This window comes from Delphinus delphis, chromosome 1 (assembly GCF_949987515.2).
Source record: "Delphinus delphis chromosome 1, mDelDel1.2, whole genome shotgun sequence".
Taxonomy (NCBI): domain Eukaryota; kingdom Metazoa; phylum Chordata; class Mammalia; order Artiodactyla; family Delphinidae; genus Delphinus; species Delphinus delphis.
The window spans coordinates 127,786,874-127,808,188 of record NC_082683.1 but is presented as its reverse complement, the minus strand read 5'-3'; the positions used below and the strand labels follow the sequence as shown (position 1 = coordinate 127,808,188).

General features: G+C 38.2%; 1 protein-coding gene across 2 annotated transcripts in view; it reads right to left on the bottom strand.

The window, feature by feature from the left end:
* The window catches only part of DNM3 (dynamin 3), a 544,460-nt gene that overhangs the window by 246,184 nt on the left and 276,961 nt on the right, over window positions 1-21,315 (bottom strand). For both annotated transcript variants that reach the window (XM_060009515.1, XM_060009525.1), the window contains exon 14: window positions 7,437-7,550. In XM_060009515.1, the coding sequence (XP_059865498.1) occupies window positions 7,437-7,550 (114 nt within the window). The remainder of the gene's footprint in view (window positions 1-7,436; window positions 7,551-21,315) is intronic.

Here is a 21,315-nt window from a genome sequence, read left to right as displayed (position 1 = left end):
TTGAATTACCCTACTTTCCTAGGAGTATTCCATTATGATTTTAATCTTCATGTTGGACTACCTAAATGGAATAAATATTGGCTATGTACTATCATTGTTCATAAACTAGCAATCCCTTTTTTTTCAGAGATTTCAACTACCATTTACACATTTCTCATTGATACTAAGAAAAATAAGACTCTTTTCTCCTTGAATCAGAATATTCTATTCTTTTAAATTTTGTATTTTGGAATAATTTAAATAAAAGCCATCACATTTTTTTTTCAAATCTGATTTTAAAGATTAATGTAGAGCTATCTAAATCCACAATCTTTTTGAAATGATAGTTTCTATTTTATTCCAATGCCTTGCCCTTTTCTAAATCCCTCCAAAGAACTGTGCAACAGGGAGATCAGCTTGTGCTTTGTGACCACTTAGAGGGGTGGGAGGGAGGCTCAAGAGGGAGGGGATTGGGGATACATGTATACATATAACTGATTCACTTTGTTATATAGCAGAAACTAACACAACATTGTAAAGCAATTATACTCCAATAAAGATGTAAAAAAAAAGAACTGTGCAAAATATATTTATAATGTATGAAAATGACACTGGGAAATTTATTTTCTGCTTAAATTATCTTCAATCCAGGAAGTCATATAGTCAGAGGGAAAAAAAATCCATTAACCTTCAATCATGAAACTTAAGAAAATTTTAAGACAATCTACATCTAAGGGTAATTTTACCCTGTAATTCAATAATTTGGTTTAGCCACTTGTGATACCAGGACATGATGAATTACTATGCTGCACTTAATTATTTATTTGCTCAATCACATCTTCACTTGGTCAATATTTACTTAGCGTCACCTCTCAGAGCCATGTCTACTGGTGGTAGAACATGGAACAAGACAGTGGCTCCTGGGCTCAAGAAGCTTACAGTTCAGCAGGAACTTAAAAGCATTCAACCAATACTTAACACGTGTGATGAGTTTTGTCAATTTTCTCCTTTTGAAAAAATCTCTTAAATTCATCCATTTCTATCAATTTCCCTCAACCCATCCAGCCCAAGCTACCATTATCTCTTATGTATACCACAGCAATGGCTTTCTACAACTCCCCAATTCAGTTTTGTCCTCCTCCAATCCAGTCTCTACAAAGCAATCACAAAGATCTATAAAACTTTCAAATCCTATTATGTGACTCTTCAGCTTAAAAACTTCAAAGGCTTCTCATCATTCTTTGGATCAAAATCCTTAATCTTTATAGAGTCCTTTTCTCTATTTGTTCCAGTCACAGTGGCCTAAGTTCAGTTTCTTACATTCATCAGGCTCTATCTTGCCTTAGGCATTAACACAAACTTTCTCTCACCACTCAGTTTAATGTCCCCCCATGCTGTGATTACCATCCCAGATACTCCTTAAGTCAAACACATCATTGGATTTATCTTATTCACAGTTTGTAATCTGAATCTCATAGTTGTTCCTGATTGTTTATGTTTTCTTTATCAGAAAATATCCTTCATAAGGGTGGGTACTTTGCTAACCACTTTATCCTTAGTGATTAGGATAGTGTCTGGTACATAACAGGTGCTCAGAATATATTTGTTGGGAAATGTTCAGGTGATTAAGAGCACAGCACGGATACTTAGTAGCTGGCTGAATTAGTCTCTTTGAGTCTCAATCTTCATTTCTAAAATGGAGAATGTAAATAAAGTATTGACTTAGTTCAGTGCCTGATAAACTTTATTATAAATAATAAATGTTAACCATTATCATGATGATCTTCATCAAGATCATCATTCAGATTGAAAGCTGGCCTTCATGAGCTTAAGCAGGTAGAATGAATAACAGAGATATTTTTTACAACCACAATTACTTTAGAACTAGGGAGCATCTTGTTAACTGAAAGTCCATTTGGCTTGGTTGAGCATTTTGACTAATTTGGATATACAAAGGTGAGCCTGAAATGAAGGCTGGACTAGATGCTAAGAAGAGCTGAGTGGATGTACATAAAAGAATGAGTAAACACCTTGAGTTTGGGGCAATCCAGACTGACAGCACTGAGGGGAGAGATGTGAAGGGGAAGAGAAAGAGAGAAGCCTATGTACTTTCCTTGGGCTGGGCCAGCACATGGCTAGAGCTGCCAGTGACACACCCAGTGCCCACTAGTTAAAAACTGCTGTGCAGAGGGTTATCTAATATGCTATTTGAGGTTGTTTGAATTGCTGTATTTCTTCCTCAAATCCTTAGTAAATATAAGTACTACAAATATCTTTATATTATTATTTTGATAGAAATCAAAGGAGCTGAGTCTCATTCATCCAAGATCCCAAGGGATATATGTGGACACACAATTCTGCATGTCCAAGCTCTGTCCTCACCCCCATAAACAGTTCCCCCTTGACTTGGGGTATGCACAATGACAGAATGCTCTGGAGAGGATGGACCCAGGAAGAGGTCTATGCAACCCCTAGAAATGCATTCAGAGCCACTTTTGTACAGAATTTCAGAGTCTGGGGTACTGGAGTATGATTTGGAAGGACAGCCAGGTTTGGGTAAATCCCCTTGGTGATTAGTTATAAACTATCTAACCACGTACAAGATGGTCTATTTATTTTCGTGTTGCAGAAAGCCCCAATTTTTGAGTAATGCTAAAGGATAACATATAGTCAAGTACATAGATTAATTATGTTTTCCATAACCACTTTGTATTATATAGATTCTCTGAAGATAACACATTGAAATAACACTGCCTGGGACACAGGTGGAAACCTTTCCATTAAGATCATCTGTCAGTAACATTACAGATAACATTACTGTAATGTAGAATAATGGTTCAAAACATGAGGTCCACAGATGTCTGAGCGTGTTCACGAACCCATCTAAGATTTAAGGGTAGGGAGGATAGTTATATTAAGGATGGGGAGAAAGCAGGAAAAATGATGGGGACCTATTATTACCATCATGCCAACTCTAGCTTAAAATTATTACACAGGGTTATCATGCTATTGCCTTTGCCAGTTTGGATAGGAAATCACATAGTTTGATATTATCATCTCTAACCCATAGGCTGGTGAGGAGGCAGCATAGAAAAGTCCCACTGAAGGAACAGGATCTGAGTTCCATTTTACTGCCTGAATCTTACCATTGTCTGCTGAAAAATCCCAGATCCCATACATCCTATCTCACAAAATGAAATGACCAAATTGGAAATTAGAAGACATGTGAGTGAAAGAATGACATTATTGTAGGAGGGCATAGTATTACTTGAGACGACAAGAATAAATATATAAATGTGATGCCTAAAAGATTATAAATGCACTTGTTAATATACGATTTCTTAGAGTCCTACAAACTCCCTTTGAGGTGATTTGGTCAGCAACAGTCCCCATTTGATAAGCTAAAACTGAGGCTCAGAGAAGTCTGACTTGTTCCAACACTGGCAGTTAGTCGTAGCAAATTCACATCCTCCAGCACCTCACCCTTTTCATTGCACCAAGCATATGGTCTACAGGGTCTTTTGTTCAATTAATCGCATCTTGAAAACAGTTTGAACCATTGTTCTTTAATCACAAATACATTTCATAAGTCATTTATATTTATTACAAACCTGTCAAAAGTTAAATAAAACCATATCTATTCATGTGCCATAATATGCTATTTATTCAACAGCCAATTAGATTGTAATGAAAACATACCAGTCTAATTACACAAGAAAGCAGGAAGATGAAAGAACATAGAAACAAATAACAATTCTCTATGAAAATCTGAATATAAATTATTAAATAAATGATAAATCTATAACTAACCTAATAATATTTATGGTGTCACACTTGCTTGACTAAGAGAGATAAATTGCTATGTAACAGGATTTCCAAAGTGTGTAGATGCTGATGTGACAGATACCATGGGAACAAAGTACAAGCACTCAACTTACCAACAAACTGACTCCAAAAGTTGGGTAAGGACTCATGCTTATTTTCACAAAGGAAAATTGTAAATTTGGGGTTTTCAAGGTTGCCCATAGAAGCATCTTTAATCCATATCCAGAAGCATAGTTAAACTATGACAGCAAGGCATGTATGAAATCTAAGCATCATTTAAAACACTGTTAATAAAGGATGGGTATTCAGGGTACAAATTCAAGGGGCCAAAGAAAATTCATTACCTCTAAGCCCCACCCTCTTGACATTTCTTCTGACCTCCTTTCCCCATACCCTCCCTTCCAGCCTTGGCTCCCAGCAGACGCTAATAACTATTAGTTGAATACTGGTAAAGAGCAAGGAACAGTGCTGACCCCTCCCTTCTGCCCTGCCCGCAGGCTCAGAGGTGGTCTGTGGTGGTAGGAAGTGCTGGCAATAGAAATGGAGCAGGATGGTGAACCAGAGTGGTGGTTACCAAGGGGTGGTAAGGTGGGGATGAATGAGGATGGCTTCAGGGAGAAAAGGCTCTGCCCCACTGACACATACTTTGAAGACAGGGGTCATGAGTCAGGCATTACTATTCGGAAAATTTCCTATCTGGTTTCTTGAGCAGAGTTTTTCATGAGAAACAGTAGCTAATGACTACAGTGTAGCTGTATGTGGCCCATCAGTTTGCTTTACCCTGAACTTGAGCTCTCCTCTCCAGCCAGTACAAGCCACCATCTTCTCTTGCCTGAACCACTGATACAGTCTGCTAGCTGGTCTCCCTTCTTCTATTCTTGCCACCCCAACTCCATCCACACACACATTCCATCCCACAAATCATGCCCAACCCAGCAGCCAGACTGATCCTTCTAAAACGTAAATCCAATCAGGTCACATCCTATTGACACAGGCCAATGGTTTTCAATTATCCTTGGAATAAAATCCAAATCATTGGCCTGACAAGGTACCTCTGATTCTATATTTCCTACTTCTCTCTCCTTCTCCTCCTCCACCTCAGCCATAAGCTTCCTGCCCACTGCCACCCTGGAATGTTCTTCAACATAATCTTCTACACAGTTCGTCATTCCAGTCTCTGCTCCAATGTTACTTCTTCGCAAACACTCAATCTAAAAGTCCCTCCCCCGTCAGTTTTTAGCTCACTGACCTATTTTCTTCAGGGCACTTACTATCCGATATTGTATTGTTGTTAGCCTACTTGTTAGCTCCATAGAGCAGCATCCTCATCTGTCGTTTTCCCTTTCTTAAAATGATCTAAACTAAGAAAACAACCCTTTTCTAAACTTTTTTCATCTAAATCAGTCCAATCTATTTTAAGGGTCATTATGACCTACCCTTCCCACCCAACACACACACACAGCCCACCACCTTCCACACACATACCTTTAATAAAATGTTCTCTGGCACTTGGTTAATATTATAACTGCACACATGTATTTTCTATCTATGGTAACCAAGTGCTCATGAGGGAGCTTCAGCAGCAGAGATTTTGTAAAAATTTTTTCTGAATTTATAGCAGAGAGAAAGGGCTGACTGGTGACCATGAGCTCACCAAGCTCTCAAAGCCTCTTCCTTCCCTACAGGGAGCATCATGTGCCTTCCAACAGGCTTGTTTCAGAAACCCTAAAGCCATACTCCGACAGCAGTGGCTAATCCCAGAGTCTTCAGGGCCCCTGATACTAACACTCAGGGAGAGGTCAATGCTGGGATGCCTGGTACTCATCTTAATAAATCCTCTGTGGGATGAGGTTGACTTGGAAAACTCCAGCACCTCGGAGATTCTTGCCTCCATTTGTGGTTGAAGTCCTAAGCTCTGGAGCCAGACAGCGTGTGTTCAAATTTCTGCTTTGCTACCAAGTAGCTATGAGACCTTGGCAAGTTAGTTATCCTCACCAACACCAAGTGTTCTACCATAAGGAAAACTGAGTCCTATAGAAATGACTTTTTGAAAGGTTGTGTTTTTTCTTCATTTACTCACCTGAAAAATGGGGATAATAATAGTACCTATCCTTATGGTTGTAATGTGGATTAAATGCCTTAATTAATAAATATAAAACACTAGCTATTACTAACATGATTCCTCAGCAAAATCTTTTGCTTTGCCTAGAATAACTGAGAATGGTCCATAGACCAATATGTATTTAAGTGTACATACATGATCACCTACTTGTGAACACTTGTAAACAAATACTTGTAAACAAAATGCATCTAAGAGAAGATCTAGTAGGGCAACTGAATACAAAAGAAGATTATGTAATTACTGATGTTTATATCTAGAAAGGCATCTCAGAGCTCCTGAGGCTGTTGCCTTTAAACACTGGAGCTTCCACAGAATGAGAGAGAGATCTAAGCAGCCAGCACAGGAAAGAAACCAATGCTAATCCTCAGACTCACAACAACCAATTCCACGTTTGACTGAAGTCATTAAAATATGTGACAAAAATTTGAAATAAAGCTTTTGAGTAGAAATTTTCTTTGGACCTTTCTATAAGATCTGATTTCCTTTACTGCAGAAAATTTAGTGCCCATCAACTGATCATCTGATATTTATTAAACACATTATTTGCACAAAGCATTTAGGAAAAAGAAAGAACTACATAGGACATGAAGTTTTTCCTCCAACAATTTACAAAAGCACCTTGCAGTGCTTTCAGAAGATATCAAGCCAAGAGCGGAAGGACTTTTAACTCTGAAACGCGTGCCTTTTATAACCAAATACAACTGACACAATCTCACCTGTATATAGTTTTGCTATCACAGAGTATTCTTATCCAATGTTTGCATGCTGCATTATAAGCCCCCCAAATTTCTCAAGTCAGACCAGAGCTATTAAAATTTCCAAAACACTGCTTAATTTCCATCCGTGCCCTCCCAAATTTACCAGTATCACTTTATAGCACTTTAATGGCTCTGTAAGACTGATTTTTTTGTGTGTGCTTTTCTATCAGACTTAAATGAGTAATAAGTCACAGGCCCAATATTATTAACATCTAACATGAACCAGAACACCATAATTATCATAATTCATGCTTTTACATAGATATCAAATTCTCAAAGAAAAAATTTGTATAAACAATTATCTAGTACTCACTTGAAGACTAGTGATTTGGACATTTTCAAAAGCCTGTCATTTGAGACAGATGTCACAGCAACAATTCCAAAATGCTTTATTAACTCTGCATCACTGCTATTAACTTTGCTCTTACGATGCTCTATTATCTTGAGTATTTTCAACACATTATTGAATGAAAATCGCTTTCACTATATCACTACCTTGCCATTATTACAAAGAAGGATCCCTAACTCCATTTCTTCAGGGAAATAAATGTGACTACAAATAAAAGATATTTGAGGGGACTATCGTAAAATTTTAAATCTATGAGGAAAAAACAGTGCTTCTTCAAACATCCCAAGCTAAGTCTTACTGAAAAAAAACCACTGGTGCCTTAAAATTGTATATCACAATACTATCAATTAATTTGAAAGAGAAACATTTTAATTTTAAAAATTCTGTCACTTCTGTGGCTCACCTCATCATCTTTGTACCAGGATAAGCTTTCAGCAGTAAGGACGAACCAGTATCCCTTGGAGCCTCCTTTCATGATGCCAATGTTGCTGATGGTTAGCCATCCCTTGCGAATCACCTTCAAGAGAGCACAGATCAGCAGAGACGTTTAATTTAACATGAGCCCATGGGGAATGCACGTTTGCACTAAGTTAAAAACAAGATACAAGTTACAATAAGAATAGCATTGTTCCCTCAAAGCTCACCTTCTATTAAACTATTCAGAATAATATATCTTCATGGTTCCCTGGTGGCGCAGTGGTTAAGAATCTGCCTGCCAATGCAGGGAACACAGGTTCAAGCCCTGGTCCGGGAAGATCCCACATGTCACGGAGCAGCTAAGCCCACGTACCACAACTACTAAGCCTGCGCTCTAGAGCCGGAGAGCCACAACTACTGAGACCACGTGTCACAACTACTGAAGCCCGCGCACCTAGAGCCTGTGCTCCGCAACAAGAGAAGCCACCTTAATGAGAGGCCTGCACACTGCAACGAAGAGTATCCCCCACTCGCTGCAACTAAAAAGAAAGCCCACGCACAGCAACGAAGACCAAATGCAGCCAAAAATAAATAAATAAATTTATTTTTAAAAAAAACAAAATAATATATCTTCCAAAAGCACAGATAAGCAGAGGGAAGTCTCTCCCATCAAATGAACAAAAATCAGAATCACAGACTTGTATGGATGGTGGAAGCAGAGAGACTGAAACAGGCAGGCTAATAAATAAGGCAGACTAATAGGCTTGTGCCAGGCCTATTTATGGCAGTGCTGCTACAATTAAAAGATATTTAGTTGACTGGACAAACAACAATAGACTCTCCATGCCCACTGTCTCTTATCCCCTTCCAGCCCACTGGCGCATGTGTTTGCCTGGTTTGCATCTCGTTAGGATTTCTACCAGAGACTGGCCACCAAATGGTGAAAAGAAAAAACAAGCCAACCAATTAGTTCCTTGTTAACAGCTCTCAATAAGCTGAATGGGGGAGAAAGCTGAAACAATAAGCTAAAATAAAAGTTTGGAGGTTTTTAATGGTCTAGGTTTATCCATCTACCTCTGGTTGTTATTTGCCAAGCTAAGAAATACATAGAGCCTTCATAAAAATATTTAAACAGCATTTAAATTTTTAAACATTAACAACTTGGAAAGAAATTACCTATAAATGGCATTTAAGTGAAAATCTGTTTTTTCTCACAGCTTTTATGAAGTTAAATTCTGTTTTCCATACGGCATAGTTTACCATCTCCTCTATGTTAGATAATTTTTGTTGTCATAGAAATGAAATGTATATGGAATTGTATATTGTTCTAAATGTCAAAAATCACCCTATACCTACAATGTCCATTATCCTAAACATTCTGAAATATTTTTTTTTTAAATTACTTATTGAATGACTGAGTGTCACTTCCTAAAGGAAAATGAAAATAACCTAATAATAATCAGATTTTATGTTTATATTTATATTTTATTTTTCAGCTTTCTAGTTGAAGAAAGTCAATCCTAGGGAATATTGTGAAGTAAGCCAAGGTCATTATTGATCTTCCAAGCCTCTTTCCACAATCCTAGTCTCTGTCACCCTTGATTCCCTGTTTCAGTATCTCCCAGCATCGCCCATTTTCCTTTTTAACTCTTTAACTTTTACAGACCTCCAGGTAGAAACCCATTCAGGCCCAGATTAAGGCAGTTCTCTCCATTGTTCAAACTCAACTCCTTCTTAACCCTCTGCTTCAGAAAGAAGGAAACAATACTTCTCAAAGTATGGTTTCTACCAGCTAATAAAATAAAATGGTTATAATAAATAACCATTGGGATGCTTTCTAACAGTACAGATTCTTGGGATACCTATAAGTCCAAAGGAATCAGAATATGTGCATATGAAACCCAGGAATCTACATTTTAACATTTCCCAAAGTGATTCTTATTCATACTGAAGTTTGAAAGCCGTTGCATGTATACATACAATCAAAACTTCATTCGTCTTAGAGCAAATAATCTCATTTAATTTTTTAGTAAGAAGGAACTGGTTATTTCCCAATAGGATTGTTACCCACACTACCAGGGCTTACAAATAGCATATTAATTATAGTACTTAATGAAAGTGTATTTACTATTTCATTCTATCAGGCATCTTTTGGACAAAGAAGAAGTCTTCCAGATACTCCACAAATTGCAATAAGAAAATCACTATTTCACCCATTGATAGAACAGGCTGGCTTTCATCAAGGAGAGCCATGAATTTAGTTCAACAAACATTTGTTAAGAACCTATCATATGTCAAGATGAAAAAGCATGATGATGCCACACCCCTGTCCTCAAGAATTTTAGTTTTGTAGGGAATGAAGATGCATAAGGAGACAATTTCAACATAACAGTGTAGTAAGAGAGGTATCCTTAACAAGAGAAGGAGGACTGGACACAACTTAGGTAATGTTAATAGGCTTTCCTTGGAGACATGATAGCTTGAAAGAACCTGGCAGAGAATTAGAGTTAGGTCAGGAAGTAGCTCGTTTGCCTATTTATTTGTTTTCCATGAAGAAGGACAAACAAGAACAAAATATGAAAGAGCTACTTCATGCAGAAAATGTGAGGTGGGATGAAGAAATTGAGACTGGAGAGGCAAGCGGGGTAAAGCCAGAGTCGACCCAGTTCAATAGACCACCAATTTTAGTGATAAAATTTGGCAGTACCAAAATAAATTTCAAGTACACATGTAAATTTATTAAGTAGATATGACCAATGTATTACTAAACTGTGTACATCTATAGAAATACCCAAAGAAATTCTAAAGTATTATATGAAGATGAAGTAAATATTTTACGTTTTTTATTTTGTGGGGGAAATGTATTTTATTTGTTACATTTATAATTTTATTATTGACTTCTCTGTGATACAAAGCAAGGGCACTGGCATCAATATATATATATATATATTCAATACTAATAAATCTTAACTGTTTCCTTATTTTCTAGATAAAATATGTATGTAGATGTTCTACTATATCCTCCTGCATTCCAGCGAATTTTGCATGCTCCCTGAGACAAACTAGGTTATGTAAGCTATCGCAATAAACCAAGTGAGACATGAACAAGGTGTGAAGTAAAGCCACGAGCAGAAAGCATGAAAATAAATAAACCTACTGGAGAAACACCTAGGAGACAAAATCAATAGGACTTATGACTGGATGAAAGGGAGATTAGTGAAAGTAAAGACTAGAACTGCATTGTACAGTAGCCACTAGCCACATATGGTTATTGAGCCCTAGTAAGTAGTTTAAACTCTGATGTGTGGTAAGTGTAAAATGCACACTGGATTTTGAAAACTTGGTACAAAAGAAATGTAAAATATCTATTAAATGGTTGGGTTTTTTTCTTTTTTTGCAGTATGCGGGCCTCTCACTGTTGTGGCCTCTCCCGTTGCAGAGCACAGGCTCCGGACGCACAGGCTTAGCAGCCATGGCTCACAGGCCTAGCCATTCCGCGGCATGTGGGATCTTCCCGGACCGGGGCATGAACCCGTGTCCCCTGCATCAGCAGGCGGACTCTCAACCACTGCGCCACCAGGGAAGCCCTATTAAATGTTTTAAAATGATAATATTTTAGATATATTGGGTTAAATAAAATCTATTCTTAATATTCATTTCACTTGACTCATTTTATTTTTTAATGTGGTTACCAGAAAATTTTTATATTACACATGTGGCTTACATTTTATTTTTATTGGACATTGTGCTGTTCTAGAATGATTCTGAAACTCATGGGGCTACCAAATCAGAAGGAACAGAGAAAGAGAACCAAGTTTTAGAAGTAGGGGAGTTGATGATGAATTCAGCCAAGGCCATGTTGAATCTGAGGTACCTGTGGGAGACATACATAGACGTGACCTGACCTCTGAAGCAAAATGGAAATGTTAGGACTGGACATGCAGACTTGCAAGTCGTCAGCCTATATACATAGGTGGCAGTTAAAACTGTGTGAAAAAGCAGTGGCTCACAGTGGAAATCCTGGGGAAAAGACCAACTTTTAAGAGGTGGTCAGCAATGTCAGAAAAATAAGAGCAGTGAGGTTATGGAAGCCAAAGGCAAGGGGAATTTCAAGGAATGTGCCATTGGGAGTGTCAGATTCAGCACAGAAAGGGACATATAAAGTGCAATGCAGACATCATAGTGTCTTTAGCTATGCAAGCTGAAGTGAGGTGGTGGGATAAGTCAGACTTCACTGGGTTGAAAAGTGAATGGGAAGTGAAAAATGGAGACAATGACTAAAGAGAGCTGTTTACAGAGGAGGATGAAAGCCAGTTGAAACCAGAAGAGACACAGGGTCAAAAGAGGTGCTTTTGTCATTGCTTTTGTTGCTGCTGCTGCTGTTGTTGTTTTTTGGTTTGGGGATTTTTTTTTTTTTTTTTTTTTTTTTAGTATAGGCAAGAATCAAGCATATTTATTGCTTGAGGAGAACTAATGGTACAGAGTAAGAGGTTGGTGATATAGAAAAATGATACAAGGACAACGAAGATGGAAATGAATGAGATGAAGAGCACAGGGAGGGGGCTGTCTTTGAACAGGAATGTGAGCCTGGGAGGTTGGAAGAATGAGGGTAGATGTAGGTTCTCTGAATGGAAAAGGGTAGAAAGTTTAGAAAGGTTATAGTTGACCTTTCCATTTCACTGGATAAGAGAATAGATAATTATCTGCAGGAGAGTGAGGCCGAGAAGTTGGAAAGAAGGTTTGAGGATAGTGTTAAGCACTGGGACAATCAAAGAAGGTTTCAGGATAGTGTTAAGCACTGGGACAATCAGTAATTGAATGAGACAACATAACTGGAATTAGTAAAAAAAAAAAAAAAAAAAAAAGGTTGACAAAACAAAACACTAAAAACTCCTAGAAGATAATATAGGAGAAAATCTAGATGACCCTGGGTATGATGACGCCTCTCTAGATACAATACCAAAGACACAATCTATGAAAGAAATAATTAGTAATCTGAACTCCATTAAAATTAAAAACATCTGCTCTGTAAGAGACAGTATCAAGAGAATTAGAAGACAAGCCACAGATTAAGGGAAAATACTTGCAAAAGACATAATTGATAAAGGACTGTTATCCAAACATACAAAGAACTCTTAAAACTCAATAGTGAGAAAACAAACAACCCAATTAAAAAATGGGCCAAAGACTTTAACACACCTCACCAAAGATACACAGATAGCAAATAAGCATATGAAAAGATGCTCAATATCACGTCATCAGGGAAATGAAAACTAAAACTATGAGATACCACTACACACCTATTAGAATGGCCAAAATCTGAAACACTAACAACACCAAATGCTAGTGAGGATGTAGAACAGCAGGAACTTATATACATTGCTGGTGGGAATGCAAAATGGCACAAACACTTTGGAAGACAGTTTGGTGCTTCCTTACAAAACTAAATGTACACTTCCCATGTGATCCTTGGTATTCACAATCACAATCCTTGGTATTCACCTAAAGGAGCTGAAAACTTAGGTACATATATGCATGTTTATAACAGCTTCATTCATAATTTCCAAAACTTGGTAGCAACTGAGATGTCCTTCAGTAGATGAATGGATAAGTAAACCATGGTTCATCCAGATAATGGAATATTATTCAGCACTAAAAAGAAATTAGCTATCAAGCCATAAAAAGACATGGTGGAATCTTAAATGCATATTACTAAGTGAAAGAAGCCAATCTGAAAAGCCTACATTCTGTGTGATTCCAACGATATGACATTCTGGAAAAGGCAAAACTATGGAGACTTTAGATCAGTAGTTGTCAAGGGTGGGGTAGGGAAAGGGAGAGATAAGTAGGCAGAGCATATAGGATTTTTAGGGTACTGAAAATACTCTGATATTATATGGATACATTATACTTTTTTCCAACCTAAAGAATGTACAATACCAAGAGTGAACCCTAAGGTAAACTATGGACTTTGGTGATTATGATGTGTCAATGTAGGTTCATCTTTGGTTTTAAAAAAAATGTACCACTCTGGTGAGTGATATTGATAACAGGGGAGGTTGTGCACGTGTCAGGGCGGGGGAAGATGAAGAATCTCTGTACCTGCCTCTCAATTTTGTCGTAAACCTAAAACTGCTCTAAAAACATAAGGTCTTAAAAATAATGGCTGGAAGCTAAGAATGAAGTCCATAACTTGCAGGGACACAATCAACATAGTTGCATTATTGCCTCTAGCAACATTCTGCACACTCGACATAGAAAAAGAGAAGGTAAGTGGGAACTGATCCAGGGCTCTGGACCCAAGTGACCTAAGTACCTGGGTGTAAAGATGTTGAAGGTTTGGGGCAAGAGAGTAATTTGGGTGATCATCCATTTAATCTAGGCCAGGCAGAGAAATGAGGCCAGGAGGGGGCTAATAGAGGGGCAGAAAATGCAAGAAAAAAAAATGTCAGCTACTATGTAGATAAAGGCAAGAATAGAGTTTGGGGAATTTAAGAGGATGTGAAGCAATAAATTGCCTGATCTTATTGGCACCACTGGATTCACCTCTCAAAGATGCAACACTATTTCTAGAAGTATTGAACGTTATAGCCAAAACAGATATTTATTAAATATCATTTAGTCCAGTGAATATAGTCAAGTAAGCTATATGGAAATTATGAGCTACTAATAACGGTTAAAATGAAATTTGCAAAGAATTGACATAAAAAGTAATTAGAAGAGATTATTATATTCTATGGCATTAGTCATTTTAATTGCAATAGGCTTTCTCACTTGGAGAGAAAAAGAGGATTACAGCTGCCGTGCTGTGAGTACACATGGCCTAGATCCCTTCATAGGAATCCATGGAAGTGTGTTCAGCACTGAAAGCTGTCAGCAAGTAGCTGTCATAAAAAAGTTTAAGAAGCTCTGGTCCAATCCCAATCCCTCCTGGGGGAAAAAAAGAAGCATATTTGCCAAAAATGGACTTTTTTCCCCAATGACAAACAGCTCAAAATAAGAATTAAGAAAAAGTAATTCCTAATGTACTTTTTCACAGAAGAACTGAGGGAGAGAGAAATCACAAAATCAAGGAGAAACAGTGGAACAAAATAAGAAAAGGCAAGCATTAAGGAAAAATGATCAGAACACAAGAGATAACAAAACTAAAGCGGGGTGGGGGGCTTCCCTGGTGGTTCAGTGGCTAAGACTCTGCGCTCCTAATGCAGGGGGGCCAGGGTTTGATCCCTGGTCAGGGAACTAGATCCCACATGCTGCAACTAAAGACCCCACATGCCGCAACAAACATCCCACACGCGGCAACGAAGATCCTGCGTGACACAACTAAGAACAGCACGGCCAAATAAATAAATAAATGAATATTTTAAAAATAAAAAAGAAAGAATACTAAGGGGAAATTAATATAACAAAACAAAGGAAAGTAGGGAGAAAGAGAAGGCAAAGACTAAATAATAAAATTTGAAAAGAATGTTAAGCCAAATGTGATTGATTATAGTCTCTTCATAGAGAAAGATATGTTAATTTTATATTCAAATCTAAAATTCCCAAAATAAATCCATCAACATTTAGTACAATAGCCATTTACAGCTTCTTAGTGTTTGAATGTCAAATTCTGTTTTGAGTGTCCAAGTAAACAAGAGCATAATTATATGACTGGAAGGGATCTTGAGAGCTGAAAGGCCATGTCTTACTTGTAAGGCTTGAGGCAAACCAGTTTTTAATATGTATTGCTGTAAATATCACCCAAGCTTCTTTTGCCAGATATAGATACTTTGAAAGTGGAATAGGGAGAGTGGAGTAGCTCAGCCTCTCCTCTTAAAGGCAAGCCTATTCTAGAGAGTATGTGTTCTAGTTAGGTCCTCCACACTATGAAAAGTCAGGCCTTCTCAGGCTTGGCAAAACCTGTATGTTAGGGACAAATTCAGACTTCAACATCTGGCCAGCACACTGGATCATAAAATTAATACACAGACAAGGAATCAAATTATGGGAAGAAAACAGTACATGTGGAAAAGTTATAATGTGGCCAAAGCTTTGGGCCTTGAACTTTGTGAGCAGGGCATTTTGACCTTGGCCTTATTTATGGTAGACCATACAAGTTTTTCTCAGGTTTGCAGCTGGCTTTTAACTGTTGCAGCCTGTGTGTGGAGTTTGTAACCACAGACTATCTGATATTTTGATCTTGGTAGATTACAAAAGGCTTTAACCATAGGTGAGTAGCTGCTTCTATAAAGGTAGTTCACACGCCGCAGGGCTGACGTTGGTGGATCTGCAGAGCTGCATAGGCTCAGCAAGGGCACAGGCCAGGCAGGTCACTCAGCTGGTTGGGAGGGACCTACCTTTGCGAGCACAGGCATCCACAGGAAATAGGCTGCTTATCCTTGAATTTGGCCGGCAGAGATTTTCCTAAACAGGTGTGCCTGGGGCAAGAGTTCAACTATAGGGAGAAAAGTCTTTCTAAATACAGGCCTGATAGGCCTCAGGAGGGAAAATTAGATTTACTATGTTTAAACTGTAAGGCAACTGAGGTCCATATGTATATCACAGAGCACTCTTGAGGTTCTAGGTTTATTTTATTAGGTGGGAAGTAGGAAGGGTTAGATTAGCTGCCCTTAGTGCCATACTTTACCCTGGATCAGGGCAAGAAGGGAACTGTGGAGAGCTATACTTAACTTGTGTTGCTTACTGACAGACTCAAGAGTCAATCCCACCTCCCACCCCAGCACATGTTTTCAAATTCTCTCTGGATTATATAAGCAGGAGAAAGTCTCCTTAGGAGGCCCAGGCTTCTAGATGAAGAAATGATGTAACAAGAGACAGAAAGAGAAACACAAAAGCAAAAGGGAAGTAAAAATTACAAGGTTTTGAATATGCTGCACAGGAGAGGAAGGTAACTCAGACAAGACCTGGTGACTGGGGCTGCCATGGCTGCAAAGTCCTAAACTTTGCAATAGCAATGTTTCAAGTGTTTTTCTCCAAGACTGGATGGATGGATGGCTTTCCCCCTTTATGGTAAGTGCATAGTGGCAAAATTAGCCTCTTAGGGAGAGATTTCCCCCAATAAATTTATAGGTTCACAAACTAGAAAAAACTGCTTGACAGCCAGGTAAGGCTAAAACCAGGCTCTGTCTACCCTCTCTCATTCATACCTCTGAATGTTTGCTATAGTAGGTGGCTATATCTAGGAAAAGGGTCTGGGAACATAGTGTAGCCTAAAGACTAGGGAGTCTATTTGTCTTATTAAATTTGGTTGCTGTGGAGCTGGTGCTGGGATTATCTTTTGTGTCCCACTCTTTTCTTTATTCATGAAGTAAGGAACACAAGAGATTATTTCAACTTCCAAAGCCCAGAAGGAACAACCCATTCTTATGGAGGCCAGCTCAGAGTATACAGCGGCTAAAAGAACCCCAACTCCACCTGGACAAGAGAACCACTTTGGCTGAAACCCAGAAAGTAAGAATTGGGGGAGGACTTTAATTTGATGTTCCACAAGTATCTTAGACATTGCAAATTCCTTTGGAAATGTAATCTTTGGACTTTAATTTCTGAGAATTCCATAGTATGAGGCGGTTCATAGTCACATTGAGGACACATCTATTTTCTTGACATTTTATTACTGGGTGTAATGTATTAGACTATATTAATGATGTCATGTGATCATTGCAGAATCTCTGATAGGCTAGGGGAACAAAATGGCTGCATGTAATTTGAAACAGGAAATAAAATAGGGAGGAAACATGACTGGGGAACAAACCAGCCTTGGAGTGAATTTTATCGATGCACTATTCTGACCCATTTGAGAGCCCTCTATCCACTAGTGGTCCTAGCAGGATGCCCAAAGGAGCCATGATTAGCTTTGGAGGAGAGGCTTCTAGACGGTAGGAGCAGGACTGATAGACTGTTAATCTCTTCCCCCAAAGCGGTCTAGCTGCACCTCTAGTTAACCACTAACTTAATGATTAAACTCAATGAAATAAAAAGTGGAGGAAGGCTGAGGAATACTGTCAGGGGGTGAGGGATGAAGAGGCCCTCCTGTTGCTTCCTCACTCATTCCACTCGTGGAACAAGAAAGTGACTTCTCATACCAGTAAATCTAGAAGGATAAATAGAGGAGTGTAGTCCAGGGCCATTCCCTCCCCCATCCTCTCCCCTATTCAACTTGGGAGCTAGCCTGCCCACAGACAGCACACACTCTGAGGAAGAAAGGGGTTCATGCCTGCAGTTTTAAAAGATAAGTTTAATTCAGGAAAGTGTTCAAAGGTTTTTCTCCCCTAAGACACTTGATAAGTCAGCCAACCAATATGCACTGAATGCCTATGATAGACCAGGCACTGTGCTAGGTGCTCTGCCCATTTTATCACAAATGAGAGCAACCATAACTATGCACAATGGGCTGACATAATGTGAAAAATAGATTTTCATAACCATTGAACTTATGATTGGGATAAAGAAGCTGTGAAAACAAACAAATAAGGTAAAGCATATCTAAGGAGATTTAAAGAGTAATCAAATTAAGATACAAAATAATCAAATATTTGATGAAATATTGTTTTGTTCTTTAGACTCTATAAAATACTACTACAAATGAATGGGCTAAATGACATTTTTATGTTTGGATGTTCCTTTCATGGATTTAACTTTCTAGGAAATCAGAGCACAGAGTTTTGTAAGTATCTGAAACAGGCAAAGAATACAGTTTGACTCCATTTCTAGGAATTCAAGAAAAATAACAATAGCTAGCATTTACTAACACTACTCTGTACCAGGAGTTGTGCTAAGAGCTCCATGCACATTATTTCTTTTAATCCACATAGTAATCCTTTGAGGGGGGATTTCCCTATGTGACAGGTAAAGGAACTACAGTCAGGCTCCTATTGCACTAACAGGCTTTCTTACATTTTGCTCTGCTGTGCAGAGCACACTCAGAGGATTCAGCACCTTAGCAGCTGAATAAAATAGAGTCTCTCTGGTGGTCCGACTTCAGAGCCCTAGCCCTTAATTCACAACACATACAAGGATGTTGGCGGCCGTACTGTTTTTAACAGCAAGCAATTGGAAACAACCTATCTGCCAAACTGGAAACTGGTTAACAGATTATGATATACTCATCTGATGTTAAATTAAGCTGAGGACAAACACCTATGCTATGATGTGAGATAACATTTTTGCAAGGGAGTGCTAACACTGGGCAGGACTCTGGAGTCAGACCATCTGGGACAGCCTCCTAGTTCCAACACTTGCTAGCTGGATGACACTGGGTAAGTCTCTTTGCCTCAATTTCCTCATACGTAACATGGATAATAACACCTGTAATAGCTGTTGTGAAAAATATGAGTTAATATATGTAAAGGACTTAGATCAGTATGTATTAGTATTATTAAATATGGTATTATTTTGGTTATATGTGTTAAGATAAGGATAGAAAAAAGACTGTAATATATACCAAAATGTCAACTGTGATTGAAAATTAGTGGCAAGATATAAAGTTATATTTATTTCCTCCTTCAATTTTCCTATATTTTCCTACAATTTTCATGGTATTAAAAATGCAAATTGCCATCACATTATTGCTTGCTTTGAACAGGCGATTTCTTAAGATTCCCTTTAATGTGTAATGAACACAGCATGTTGGAAAACTGAGGCAGATTCCCAATAGTCGGGTAGTGAAATAACTCCACAGCACAACAGAAAAAGAAATAGTTATGGAATATAACGTGGGAAATGATCATGATGAAAGAAGCTTGACTATTTTAAATAAGGAGCTGATTTGATTGACTGAAAATATATTAACAGTGTGCAATAAAAACTGACTGAAAATAAGAAACCGATGCTTAATATTCATATCAAATCCCCTTTTTATTTGAAGATACAGCTCCCCAAAAGATAATAACTTTTTGGTTTGTCTGTAAAAATCAACCTTTACCTAAAAACACTGGTATAAGTTTAAATCTTAACCACATAAATAAAATTTTACAGGTTAAGTAGAACTCTAAGTTATTTTTTTCGTAAAATAACCTCACCAGGTAACACAAGGAGCCTCCTTCCCACTTTATTTTGGACCACCCCAATCTACAAGGACTACCTCTATGGTGTCTCCATCAGCTTCCATGCATTCTGTCCCATAAAAGCACCTGAAACCCTTTCCATCGAGTCTCTTCCAGAACATTAGCCCATGTTCACATAATGAGTACGTTTTTCATGCCTCTATGGCTCACTAAGCTATTATATTATCTTGATTCTCAAAATTACTCCTGAGGAATTTCTTCCCCTCTCCTTGTTTCCCAGAATTGTCCCAACTGCCTGTTTATGCATTATTTCTGCCACATGCACAGCTATTTCTGAAGAATTCACTAAGAATGAGCTGTTTATTCTCAGAATTTACTCACCTAAACCTCTACAAGATCCAGGCCATTAACCGTGATGAAAATCAGGGCTCTACTTTTTTCACTTTTTTCCTGTGTATCTTTTCCATGTGCAGAGCTTCCTTTGAAGTTAGTGGGAACCCTCCATGTGGAAGAGATTCCAAATGATACAAAACAGAATGAGAACTAAGCTTGTCATCTATTTCTCACATTCAAGGACAAAAATACACACACATACAAAGGAAAAGATACCACATAATTAGCAAGCTCTGAGTAGAATCTGGATATTTTACTAAAAGTAATCCAGAGAGCTTCTTTAAGAGAGAAAGGAAAAGCACATTAGTCATTATTTATTATAAAATTAGTGAGTACCTGATATATGTCAGGCAGCACACTAAAACTACAAGGATAAACAAAAACCAAAACAAAAAGGGGCCCAGTCCCTGAACTTCATGGAGCTTACGGACAAATGGCGGAAGAGACACTAAGCAAAGACGCACACAGATAAATACAGAATTACTGCTGTGGCTGGTGCAGCTGCCAAGAAGTGGTTCAGTGCGTTAACAGAGCTCTGACCTGCATGGGGTATGTGAGGAGGCCTCCTTGAAGACGTTAGCACTTGCACTGACATGAAGGGTGTGGGCCAGGAGTAGGGATGGGATGGTCATAGCACAGAAAGCAAGAATGGGCCTTATGCAGGATAAGCCTGGAGAGGAGGTGAATCATGCTTAGCCATGTAATTTATGGGAAGAAATTTGGTCTTTATCCTGAGAGGAATGGGAAGCCTTTGAAGTGTTTAAAGTAGGGCAGCAACATAAGATTTGCATCATGAAACATTTGCTTTTCTATCTCTGGTCTGATAAAGAGGTTAGAGAGAGGAGAGAGAGAGGGGAGAGAGAATGCAGGGAGATCAGATAGATCTCCTAAGTCACAGACAATAATAACTTTGACAAGAGTGGTAAAAATGGGCAGAGAGAGAGAAGTGGACACATTTGAGAATTGTTTAGAAAGAAAAATTTAAATGACAAATGATAAATTGGAGATAAAAGAAAAGAAAGAATGAGGTGTCAAGGACAACTCCCAAGGTTTAAGTTTCTGGAAACTAGACAGACTGTGGAGGCCAATTCTCTAAGAGAGAGTAGGAGGAATATGTTAAGGGATAAGTCATGAGTTCAGTCTGGACATGTGAAGATGTGAACATGCAAAATAAACTACTGGCTATACAGAAGTCATCATAAGATACACAGATTTGTGAATTGTTGATTATCAGTGTGATTAAAACCACACGTATGAAAAAAATGACATGAAGTGAGAGTTTGAGTGAGAAGAAAAGAGGACTAAGGACTGAACCTTGAGGAAAGCCAATATATAATGGCTGGGAGGAGAGAATGGACCTACAATGGAGAGAGAAGAGTGGCTATAAGGTGGGAGAAAAAACAAAAGTCAGTAGAAGAGAATGTTTTAATAAGGCAAAAGGATTGAAAAAGTCATATGATACCATGA